This window comes from Scyliorhinus torazame, chromosome 19 (assembly GCF_047496885.1).
Source record: "Scyliorhinus torazame isolate Kashiwa2021f chromosome 19, sScyTor2.1, whole genome shotgun sequence".
NCBI classification, from domain to species: Eukaryota; Metazoa; Chordata; class Chondrichthyes; order Carcharhiniformes; family Scyliorhinidae; genus Scyliorhinus; species Scyliorhinus torazame.
The window spans coordinates 95,852,354-95,865,698 of NC_092725.1; the positions used below are offsets into that span (position 1 = coordinate 95,852,354).

Here is a 13,345-nt window from a genome sequence, read left to right on the forward strand (position 1 = left end):
CTTAACTTGGACCCAATAATTTGACAGGCTTCGATCACTGCCTTCAATTTTGGCCAATAAAAGGGGCGGGTGCCTTGATGGTTGGGCGTGTCTTTCGCGGTCATTGACCTTGGCTTTTTGCGCTCCCTGAGTAACGGGAGTGACGCTGATTAGTCTGTATCTGTAACCTGAGTACAGTTCTTTTGTTCTGGGGAAATGGGCCATTAGAATGCAAACGAGCAGGGGTTTTGATCGGGTAGAGCTATCTGAGTTGCAAATACACACACAAGCTCTGAGTCTGTCTGAGTCCTGGGTTGGCCATAATTCTCATGGTCCTTTGCAGGTGGCCATCTGAGGTGGCTACACCTTGTCTTCTCCGTATTCACGCACCCACTACTTTGTGTCAAGCCATGTGATAAAACTTGGCACAGTAGCAAGTCATCGGAGCTGCTGCTACAAGAGAGCCTCTCCCACGGGTGTGGTCTGTTTCTGAAAATGAAAATCTGTTATTTTCTGCTTGCTTAATTCCATTGTGGCCAGATATTCATCGCCCTCGCCGCCTGAATAGATGAGAAGTGTTTGCCTGTACTGTATACAAATCCCATTTGTATTACCAATGAGCCTGGTTAAATTGGCTCCTTCTAAAATAAGTAAATACATTAGGACCGAGAGAGGTATCTATGGGGGAGAGGGAGTCCTTTTAAATCAACCTTGTCACAACCGAGCGTGGGGGTCCGGCTAATTCCTCCTCACCTGACTGACCATCCAACTCAATAGCCTAATCCCGCCTTCCCCGGAAATCCTTTGATCCCCTTCGCCCCAAGAGCAATATCTAACTGCTTCTTGTAAACATACAGGGCAGGATTCTCGATCCACCCAGTCGTGTGTTTCTTGGCAGTGGGAGGTGGCGCTCTGTTCGCTGGCAGCGGGATTCTCTGTTCCCACCGCTGTTAATGGAATTTCCCATTGAAGCCACCCCACACCATTGGGAAATCCGCAGGGGGTGCACCGCCAATGGAACCAGAGAATCGCGCCGCCAACAAATGGCTGGAGAATTCCGACTATAATGTTTTGGTCTCAACTGGTTCACGTGGTCATGGATCCCACATGCTTATCGCTCTCTGTTGAAGAAATTCCTCCTCCTCTCAGTTCTAAAAGGTTTTTTCCCGTATCCTTAGACTATGACCCCTGGTTCTGGACACACCCACCATCGGGAACATCCTTCCTGCAACTACCCTGTCCAGTGCTGTTAAAATCTTATAAGTTTCGATGAGATTCCCTCTCACCCTCTGAACTCTAGCGAATATAATCCTAACCAATTCAATCTCTCTTCATTCGCCAATCCCGTTGTTAAAAATTTTTAATGTTTTAATGAGGTAATCTTTTATTCTTCTAAACTCTAGAGGATACTGGTGCAGTCACCTTCCTCATAGGACACTCCAGACATCCCAGGAATCAGTCTTGAGAACCTTGGTTGCACTCCCTCTATGCCAAGTATAACCTTCCTTGGGTAAGGAGACAAAAGCTGGACACAAAACTCCAGGTGCAGTCTCACCGAGGCTCTATATAATTGCAGCAACGCATCTTATTCCTGTACTCAAATCCTCTCACAATTCACGGGTGCCCTAGGAGGGGGCGCAGTGCAGGGATTCACCAGAATAATACCAGGACTAAATTGTTAAGACATGTTAAGAATAGAAGATTAAGGGTGATCTAATTTGAGGGTGTTTAAAATGATTAAGTGATTGGTTGGCTAGATAGAACAAAACCATTTCCTCTCATGGGGGAATCCAGAACAAGAACACATGTTTAAAATTAGAGCTTTCGGAAATGATGTCTGAATGCACTTCTTTACACCAAGGCATGGGTCCCAAAGAATTGTGGTCGTTGGTTATTACTGAGAGCTGTGGAAGGACCAAGCATGTGTGTGCTTGACTACCCAATTGCTTCAATGATTCACCGCAATGGAGAACCAAAGATCGCAACTGGAACCCTAAGATTTTCAAGTGAAGGATATTGGCCTGAACAGTTAGATACCAGTTAAATATACAGCATCCTATCGCTAAGCAGATTCTCAATGGTATAGTGGATTGCCTGGCCATTACAATCAAAGGATTAAAAAGTTGTACAGCCAATTTACAGTGGCAGTTGTACGGCTGCGTAGAAATTTGAAAAGCTTTCTCTACACAGAATCACAGAATGATACAGCACAACAAGAGGCCATTCGGCCCATTGTGCCTGTTCTGGCTATTAGCTATTCAATTAGTCTCACCCCCATCCTGAACCTTCCCCTTTGCCCAGCAAATGTTTCCTTTCTTGGTATTGATCCAATTCCCTTCCGAAAAATGTGACTGAATCTACATTTCAGGCAGTGAATTCCAGGGGCAGGATTCTCTCAGCCCGGAACCGGGCCGGAAAATCCCCTCGACTGGCGCGAATCGCGCCACTTGACCCGACGCCAGCACCCGATTCTCCGCAGCGGAGAATCGGCACCATTGGCACCGGCGTGGTTGGCACGGCGCCAGTCGGCACATGCGCGGATCCTGCGGTGCCCAGTTCGCGCCGGGATCAGCAGCTGGAGGGGCGTCAACTGCTCCAGTGCCGTGCTGGCTCCTTTTGCGGGCCAGAATTAGACGTCGGGTCGACCGTTCACGCCGTCGTAAAACGCGGCGGTGTTTACAACGGCGTGGACACTCCGCCGCGGGATTAGAGAACCCTGCCCCATATTATGATAACTCACTCAGAAGCGATGTTTTAAGCAACATTTGGGCTGGAATTTTTGAAATTTGGCATCTATACCATATCTTGCATTATTTAGTGGCCCATTCCTCCGGTGGCAAACTTTGCCAGAAGAAAATGCATCTATTGCTCCAGTGATAATTCCCAAACAGGGAACTCTGAAGCTCTGCAATTAATGTCTTATCCTGTCTGCACCACCTGCCTATCCAATTCCTTTTCAGAAGTTTCCATTGAATCTGCTTCCATCACCCTTCTGGGCAACGCCTTCCAGATCACAACAACTCGCTGTGAGAAAACTTCTCATCTCCCTCTGGTTCTTTTGGTATTTATCTGAAATCTGGATTCTCTGGCTACGGGACTGTTTATTTATCTGATCTGGGTTTGTTTTAAGTTGTGTTTCAGCCCCGGCTCAGTTGGTAGTTCTCTTCCGTTTGAGTTAGAATGTCATTGGTTCAAGGTGCCAAGACAGAGACTTGAGTACAAAAAAGCTAGTATAGTACTGAGGGAACCCTGTATAGTTACAGATGCTACCTTTCAGCTGTGATGTTAAACCAATGTCCTGTTAGGTGGACGACGAGGTGCCATGGCACTGTTTCAAAGAAGATCAGGGGGGTTAATCCCTGATGCCCTGACAAATGTTTATCCCTCAATCAACATCACAAACCCAGATTATCTGATCATGATAGCTCTTCATGTGGGAGCTTGCTGTGCACAAATTGGCTTTTGCATTTGCTATATTACATTAAAACTGTGGTGATATGCATCACTGTAAATACACAAGGGGTTAATGTAAATACACTACAACTAAGTAAACACTAGAGGGAGCACCAGAGACGTCATGACATGCGGACATACAGCTAATGAACACATAGAATAGGACACGACCAATGGGCAGTCAAGACACCCAGAGGTGACACTACCACAAGGGGGCATTACACACTACCACATGGGGGCATTACACAACCCATATATAAGGTCAGGGCTTCACAATTCCCATACAAGATGTGTGACATCTCAGCGAGACTGACAGATCTCAGCTAGTATGTAGAGAGGCACTCGACAATCAAAGTGAGGCTACTAGTGACTCCAGTGACACCACGTTAATTCAAACCTCATCTACTCGAGCCTCTCCATAAGAACCTGAAATGACTCCAGACGGGGAGCATCAAGAAACCAAAGGTGATTTAGGTGAACCAGAAAGGGCTCCAGACGGGGAACATCGACAAGCCAAAGATGATTCAAGTGAACCATGACTCCAGACGGGGAGCACCGAGGAATCAGAGACGGCACGCTCAATGAAACAACAGATGCCACAAAGGACACTGACACAAGTAACTTTGTGAAGGACTCAAATTCTCCACTCGGTGTGGTCACTGAGTGCAACAAACACACCAAAACCTACAAACACAACAACAAAGACGACAACAAGAAGCGTACCAGAGGCAACACAACAAGCACATCAATAACAACAATGACAACAACAATAAAACAATAACTGGTACGACATGGTACAACTCTGCCCACGAAGGACAATGTTACTGCTCAGCTCAGAACAATGGTGAGAGTGCAAACATACCATGGCAGGTCAATGCATCTTACCAATTCACGTTTGCTACACTAAGGACAAGCAAACCAGCTTTCAGGAAAGATGTCACCAAGAATTGCTACCACAAGCATCAAAAGAAAAGAGACCGCCTCAGACAATGAAGTGATTTGACCATTTGAACACCTCCTGATGACTTCTTGGTTACGCAAACACCAGGACACTGATGGCGTTCACAAGGGAATGACAACATCAACATCGACACTTCCATAACAGCACAATGAAGCCACTCAACCGTGTAAATTCATGAACTTTGGACTCATAACTATTATTTGGTATTGTTTTGTCCTCAATGTCATCATAACTATTCTTTGATCTTGTATAGTCATCACAGTCATCATAACTTGTACATGTCATCACTTATTTACCTGTTTTTGTTCAATGTTTCTTTAACACAGTACAGAAAATATGTAACACAAAAAAAGGGGGATGTGGTGATATGCATCACTCTAAATACACAAGGGGTTAATGTAAATACACTACAACTAAGTAAACACTACAGGAAGCACCAGAGACGTCATGACATGCAGACATACAGCTAATGAACACATAGAATAGGAATGACCAATGGGCAGTCAAGACACCCAGAGGTGACACTACCACAAGGGGGCATTACACAACCCATATATAAGGACAGGGCACACATGCTCTGTCTCTTTCCACAGGCGACACTTAGAGAGTAGGACATGGGCAGATCAGAAGCATCACACCCACCACGTGGCTTAGAGCAGACTGGTTAGTTAGACTGAGTTACTAGAGCAAGATTAGCAGGAGAGTCAAACTCATAGAGAACTGTGCTAATGGTTCAATAAATCACATTGAATTTACTTCAAAATCTGGAGTATCTTTTGGTCAAAGCTGCATCGAGTTGCAGCCTGTGTTATCCCAAAGTACATAACACAACAAAAACATCATTACCTATAAAGCACTTCGGACATCCAGTGGTTGTGAAAGGTGTTATACAAATGTGGGTCTTTCTAGTCTTTTTCACGAATTTCCCTCTTCATCTGCATCTACCTTGCAATCATTCACAAAGTTCCCACATATGTTTATATATTCGTTCATGGGATGTGGGCGTCGCCGGCTGGGCCAGCATTTATTGCCCATCCCTGAATTGCTGTGGGTTTGCAGTTACACGTAGGCCAGACCAGGTAAGGATGACAGATTTCCTTCCCTAAAGGACATTAGTGAACCAGGTGGGTTTTTTGCGACAATCGACAATGGTTTCATGATCGTCATTAGACCTTTAATTCCAGATTTTTATTGAATTCAATTTCCACTATCTGCCCTGGCGGGATTTGAACCCATGTCCCCAAACCATTATCCTAGCTCCAGTGACAATACCACTACGCCACTGCCTCCCCTATATATACTTCTCAGCATTAGATATCACAGAGACACGGTGAATACAGAGCTTAACTAGTAGGAAATGCCTTTTGGTTGGTTGGCACTACCCTTCAATATTTGGTGCTTGAAACTGTCTTGGTGATGTCTTTGAGATGGGCTGCGGACATTCCCACATTAAAGGTTTGGTTTTATTCACAGCTTTGCCTGTGTGGAACCTAAACCGTTTATTTTAATAGGCTGTAGTGTGCAAAATGTAATCAGAAGATCTCAGTTGAAAGTTGTCATGGAAACAATACGTCAATGGAGTCGCCTTGTTAAATTATTGACAAGGTTTAGAAGTTTGCATTGTACTCTCTGTTGCAAGGGGGATAAATTGCACTGTCTGACCGAACAGAAACAATACAGTATCTACAGTATCTTTCACAGACTCAGGAGGCCAAAGTTCTCTACAACCAATACATTTTTAAAAATGCAGTCATTGTTGTAATGTTGAAAACACAGCAGCCGATTTACATTTATAAAGATCCGACGACAGGCAGTGACGTGATAATTATCTGTTTTTAGATATTGATTGAGGGATAAATCCTGCCCAGGACACCGGGGCGAACACCCCAGTTTCAATCTTGTGGCCATTGAAATTTTACTTTCTCTCGAGAGGGCAGATGCAAACCTCAATTTAACATCTCACTGCAAAGACAGCCGGTGGGATTTTCCTTCCCGCCAGCCATGTTTTCCGGCACGGCGGCCCCCCCTCCGCCTCCCCCCCCCCCCCCCCCACCTCCCCCGCGCTCTGACAGCAAGGTCCTCCCTTACAGCAGCCAGCCAATGTCGGGAAACCCGTGGGTGTGCTGCCGGAGAACGGAGAAGGATGACGCCAACGGAGAATCCCACAGAGCATGTCTGACAGTGCAGTATACCCTCAGCACAGACCCTCAAACAGATAGTGCAGCACTCTCTCAGTATTGACACCCCGACAGAGCAGCACTCCCTCAATATAGCCTTCAACAGTGCAGTGCTCCCTCAGTACTGATCCTCTGACAATGCAGTGCTCCCTTAGTGCTTACCCTCCAAAGTGCAGCAGTCCCTCGGTACTGACCCTGCAACAGCATTGCACCCCCTCAGTACTGACTCACCGACAGTGCAGTACTCCCTCAGTGCTGACCTCGGACAGTGCAGTACTCCCTCAGTGCTGACCTCGGACAGTGCCGTACTCCCTGAGTACTGACCCTCTGATGCTGCAGTACTACCTCAGTACTGACCCTCTGACAGTGCAGCACTCCCTCAGTACTGACCCTCTGACAGTGCAGCATTCCCTCAGTACTGACCCTCTGACAGTGCAGCATTCCCTCAGTACTGACCCTCTGACAGTGCAGTACTCCCTCAGTGCTGACCCTCTGACAGTGCAGCAGTCTCTCAGTAGTGTCCCTTGAAGCTAAGGCTTACATTTTGAGCTCAAATCTATTGAATGGGACTCATGCTCACGACCCTTATGAATTTAGAGACAAATGTGTTGACCACTGAGCCACTGTTATAACTGCGTTGATTTTGTTTTCTGCAACTTTGCAGACTCTGTCTGGGGTTAAAAGTCAGCTCACCTCATGCAGCCAGTGGTGTTGTAGAAGATGTTGGGGTCTACATCAAAGTTCTTGACATCCCCATCTGGCCAGCCCGAGAATGGAATGATAATTGATGCTGTTAATGGTTTTAGAGCTCTTTTGATCAGTTCAGCCTTCAGATGTTCATTTGAAGACAAGTTCCACAGTAAACCTGAAGTGTTGGGAAACAAGATGGAACGCATCAGTCATTTTAAGCTAGTTATCAATCTGAAAGGAAATCTACATTTACTCTGTAGTGTTACCTGCGTGGTTGATAACACGTGTTACTCAATCCTTGGCTGGTGGTGATGTCCTCTGAATCTTGTTGAAGAAGACTCAAACTCATCCAGTAACAACAAAGGTTTATTGAGTAACTATAACTATTAATGCATGAGTTCTTTACCTTAACATGGGAACTAGGAATTGGATAACAAGATTTAACAATTGTAACTAGATGTAACTCCACTATCTATGTGATTCTGATGTTTCCCTGTTCACAGCACACCCGAGAGAGAGAATGAGAGACCCCGTGTGGCTGCACTTTATACCCCTGTTGGTCCAGCCCTCTAGTGATCATGTGGTGCTGCTATCTACCCATTGTGTGCATGCACCTACAGAGATCACCACATCTCCCCCTTTTTAATGTGCGACAGGTTTTCTGTGTGGTGTAACGAAAGCTAAACAAACATAATGAATGAAGTCAACTGGGGACAGATAAAATAAGTAACGCTGTGTACAGAATGGGCTGGTATTAATGACTGTACAAAGTCAATCACCGTTTAAAAAGTCCAATTCTAATAAAAAACATTGTGAGTATGAGTTTGATCAGGTGGGTTGATCCTTTCGCCTGTCGTTGAGGTGGCAGTGTTGATGTCGCCATGTCGTTGTGACTGTCAGTGTTGATGTGTGTCCGTGAGGACATCATGAGTCTTCGGAATGGTCGAAGTAAGTTGACGTTAGTCGCGGACTTTCTTTTATGCTTGCAGTGTTGACCCCGTATGTCATATTTTTTCCAAGCTGGGTTGGGTGATTGCTGCGGCGCAGACACAAAATCACGAGATCTGTTGTTGTTGTTGTGGTTTTGTTCACTGCTTTGATCAACAGTGGGTAGACATTTAATGTCTGCTGCTGGCTGCTCATACCAGGCAGTTAGACCTTCCTCGTCACGGCTGTCGCTCCGGAGTCATCGCTTGTGGCCATTCTGGAGCCTGTCAACGAGGTCGCTATGGAGGCCGGTATCACTCCCTCAGTGGAGTCAATCTGTGCTCTCTGCGTGGCGTCGCCTTCTGCTAGGATATATGACATGTGGTTGTCATCCATTTTGTCAACGAGCTGCCATGTCATCATGGTACTGGATTCTCCCACCATGTGACATGTATGGGACTTGGCACCCATGTTGCTGCTGCAATGACCATCAGATCCGGAGAACTGATCCATGGCTGAGTGGCATTCGTCAGCGAGCAAATCATCGCTTCTTGTCAAGGATGTGTCATGGTGCTCTATTTGTCCAATGAGGCACTCATCCCCTGAGTAATCATCGTCAATGAACAAATCTTTTGCTATGGATTTGTCATTGTGCTCTTCTCTTTGGGTGTTGCAAACGGTATGTTTCAGGGTGCTGCGGCAGTGATCTTTAACTGTAAGTGGAGGCTCGAGCTTCATTCTGTCGCTGGGGAAAATAATTTTTTGTTTTGAGACTTTAAACCACTTTTTGTTCACTTTCGGACATTTTGGATGAGGCGTGGTGATGTAAGGTTCCTCCGCGACAGTGAACGTGGCCACACGGTAGGAGTCATCATAGACAAGGTCATCGTTTTCGGACAGGTAATCACTGAATATTGGTTGGCGGTCCATAGATGCCACTTTCCGAACATCGCAGGGTCTTAGTTGTTGTCCCGTGGAAGTCATCTGTAGCACAGCTCAACATTTGAAGGCATAGTGGTTTACTTTCCACACCTTAGGCACTGTTTGCCATAAGCTGGACATTGCCCTTTTAAGTGGGCGTGTCCGCAGTTATGCCACGTCATGACGCCGTCCTGGTACGTTCGCGCATGCGCAGTAGCGTTCTCAGTCGATTCCAGTCTCCGTACGAACTGCGCATGTGTGTGGGCCACTTGCAGATTCGCAAGCGCGGGATTGCCGACGGAGGAGTGCCTTCAAGAAGCCTGGGCCACCATTTTGACTGCTCCAACCTCATGGTGGAGGCCTTGGTACCGGTAAGTAAACTATTGATATTGTGCTTCAGTGATTTCATGAGCAGAACATAGTTGTGTAGCCATTTCAAGTTCAAGATTTTTGTGCTTAAGGAGAGGTTTTCTGAGTCCCTCATCAGAGATGCCACTGACAATCTGGTCTCTGGTGAGGGAGTCATGGAGGGTCTCATAATTACAGGATTGGGCCAGCAGCTTTAAGTCAGTGAGAAAGCTGCTGAACGATTCTCCTGGTCTTTGTATACGCCTGGTGAACTTGAAGCGTTCAAATGTTTCATTCACCTCCGATTTGCAGTTGGTCTCGAATCTTTTTATAATTGTGTCCCACTTATTCTTGTCCTCCCCTTCGGCGTAGGTAAATGAGTTATATATCTCCATGGCCGGTTTCCCTGCCGCAGCTAAGAGATATGCTTTTTTTTATCTGGCGCAGCGGTCATGTCCTTAATTTCCAGAAACAAATTAAATTGTTGCAGGAAAATCTTCCAATTATACTGGAGATTACCAGAGGTTATTAGGTGTTCTGGAAGTGATTCAATCTTACCGGTTTGTGCCCGAGAGATCCGAGTGTAGTGATGCCTTCCTTGGCCGAATATCTTATCTGAGTTTTTTTTTCTTTTTTTTGTTTTCTCTTGTCTGTCGTACCTAAGCTAGCTAGTTTCTATTTTCGTTGTTAAGGCCACCCCACTCCGTATTACCATGTAGTGTTACCTGCGTGGTCGATAACACATGTTACTCAATCCTTGGCTGATGGTGAGGTCCTCTGAATCTTGTTGAAGAAGACTCGAACTCGTCCAGTAACAACAAAGGTTTATTGAGTAACTATAACTATTAATGCGTGAGTTCTTTACCTTAACATGGGAACTAGGAATTGGATAACAAGATTTAACAATTGTAACTAAATGTAACTCCACTAACTATCTATGTGATTCTGATGTTTTCCTGTTCACAGCACACCCGAGAGAGAGACAGAGACCCCGTGTGGCTGCCCATTATACCCTTGTTGGTCCAGCCCTCTGGTGATCATGTGATGCTGCTATCTACCCATTAACCCCTTGTGTGAATACACCTACAGAGATCGCCATATACCCCTTAACTGAGGCAAACTCCTCACCAGAATTGCAGCTTCACAAATGTGATTAAGGGAATAGAAATACTATTTAAGCAGCTAGGCATGGACAGCTCACAACTCGCAGAAAGTTAGTATGCAGGTGCAGCAAGTAATGAGGAAGGAAAATTTAATTTTGGCATCCGTTGCTAATGGAATCGAGTATAAAAGTAGGGAATTGCTGTTGCTACTGTATAGGGTATTGGTGAGAACGCAACTAGAGTAATGTGAACAGTTTTGGTCCCCTTACTTGAGGAAGGACATAAATGCATCAGAGGCGGTTCAAAGAAGGTTCACTTCATTGATTTTCAGGGATCAAGGGCTTGTGTTACAAAGAGAGATTAAGCAGTTTAGGCCTTTCAGTAGAAAAGAGAAGCAAGAGGTGTGACCTGATAGAGATGTTTTACGTTATAAGTGGTTCAATAGGGTAGATGTAGCAAAGATGCTTCTGCTTGTTGGGGATTCCAAATCGAGGAGTCATAATAAAGTTAACAGGGAATTCAGGAATAGTGCCTGGAGATAGGAAATATACCAAACCCCACTATTTAAGATTAGAGAGAGAGAAAACGGGGAACTGCAGAGCTGCTAGCCTGACATCAGTAGTGGGGAAAATACTAGAATCTATTATAAAGATGATAAATGGTCACTTAGAAAGTAGTGATCTGATTGGGCATGTGTGGGACTGCAGGATGCCAGAGCACTGCCAGGATGTGACGTTGGCAGTGCCAGTGTGCCCAGCTGCCAGGTTGGGATTGTCAGGGGTCGAGCCTGAGGATGCCTTGACAGGTAGATCGGACATAAGGGGGGGTTCACAGAGGTCAAAAGAGTGGGGCCTTAAAGGGAAGAGGAAAGATCATGGCTGCCTTCCAAAATGGGACTCAATCTGCGAGGAGCCTTTCCAGAGGTGCCTCCTTGGCGGGGAGAAATTGCCCGCAGTCAAAAAGAGCAGAAAAGTGCAGTTAGATAGTGGGATGTTTCTTGGCACTGCAGCGACAGAGAAACGCCCTGCCAAACGTGCTGTTCAGTGGACTTTAACTTGAGTTTGCTGAATCGTGCCCACAGGGTTAAGAGGAGAGTGCAGTGAAGAGAAACTGAGTTTTCTAGTGAAACATTTGCAATGATAAATTTCTACAGGCTGTTCTTATTTCCAAACCAGTGCCAGCAATGCAAGTCAGCAATTCCAATTATCATTTCATTTTCCTTTCTCTCTCGCTCATGTCTCCGCCTAGTCTGGCTTTATTTCTCTTGCAGCAAACTCAAATCTTTTCTACCTATCATAGACTCATAGGGCGCGATTCTCCGAGAATCGCCGGCCGCCCCGTTATATCGCGCGACGCTGGTCCGACGCCATCCCGCCATTCTCCCAACCGGCGAGAAGGGCCCCGTAAAGTTCTGCGCCGCGCCAGCCGGAGAACCGCCCGAGACACTCACAACGGCGATTCTCCAGTACCCCCGATATTCTCCAGCCCGGATGGGCCGAGCGGCCGCTCCGACGCGATAGGTTCCCGCCGGCGCCGGCCATAGCTGGCCACTGCCGGTGGGAACTGTGCGGGTACGCTGGGGGGGGCGGCCTGTGGGGGGGGGGGTGGTTCCTTCACCGGGGGGGGGGGGGGGGCCTCTGATGGGGTCTGGCCCATGATCGGGGCCCACCGATTGGCGGGCCGACCTCTCTAAAGGAGGACCTCCTTTCCTCCGCCGCCCCGCAAGATCCATCCACCATCTTCTTGCGGGGCGGCCTCGGGGAGGACGGCAACCACGCACGCGCGGGTGACTTCATTTACGCGACGCCAGCCGCGTCATTTACGCGGCGTCAAGGCCCAGCGTGCGTAAAATATGCGACCCCGCTCCTAGCCCCCCGGGGCGGGAGAATAAGGGGCTGGGAGTGGGCTCTGACGCCGGAGTGAAACATTCCGGTTTTCACTCCGGCGTCGGGATTTTGTCTCCCTTTGGGAGAATCACGCCCATAGAATCATAAAGTTTACAATGAAGAAGGAGGCCATTCGGCCCATCGAAACTGTACCATCCCTTGGGAAGAGCACCCGACCTAAGCCCATACCTCCACCCTAACCCCACACCTCCACCCTATCCCCGTAACCCCACCTAACCTTTTTTTGGGGGAAACTAAGGGCAATTTATCATGGCCAATCCACATAAACTGCACATCTTTGGACTGTGGGAGGAAACCGGAGCACCCGGAGGAAATCCACACAGACTCCGGAGAACGTGCAGACTCTGCACAGATATTGACCCAAGTGGGAATCGAACTTGTGACCCTGGAGCTGTGAAGCAACTGTGCTAACATGCTGCTATGTCCTAACCAGCACCATGTCCCATTCACCCACACGCCCAGTACTCGGCAATCTGCAATGGCTTCCGTTACCTCAATTTAAAAACTCTTATCTTGTATTCAAATCCCTCTTTATCCCTCCCTATTTCTGTAATCTCCTCCAGCACCGCAACTCTCGGAGATCTCTGCCTTCTCTGAGGCTTCATACACCTCCCCGATTTTAATCTCTCCACCGCTGACTGCCGGACCTCCAGTTGCCTGGGAAGCTCGGGAATTTCCTCCCTCAACATTTTTACCTTCCTCTCTCCTTAGTGAAAACGCTCCTTAAAATCTACCTATTTGTCAAAACGTTTGGTTACATATCCTAGTATTTGTTTTCATCCATTGTGTTAAATAATACCCCTGTGCTATGTTTTACTGTGTAGGGGTGACATAAAAATATAAATTGTTGCTATTCTACACCCAACTACACCTTCTGTT

General features: G+C 46.8%; 1 protein-coding gene across 1 annotated transcript in view; it reads right to left on the reverse strand.

Annotated features, from left to right (window-relative positions):
- pkp2 (plakophilin 2) overlaps positions 1–13,345 on the reverse strand; it is a 70,572-nt gene that overhangs the window by 31,042 nt on the left and 26,185 nt on the right. The window contains exon 6 of the mRNA XM_072484853.1: positions 7,264–7,435. Within this exon, the coding sequence (XP_072340954.1) occupies positions 7,264–7,435 (172 nt within the window). The remainder of the gene's footprint in view (positions 1–7,263; positions 7,436–13,345) is intronic.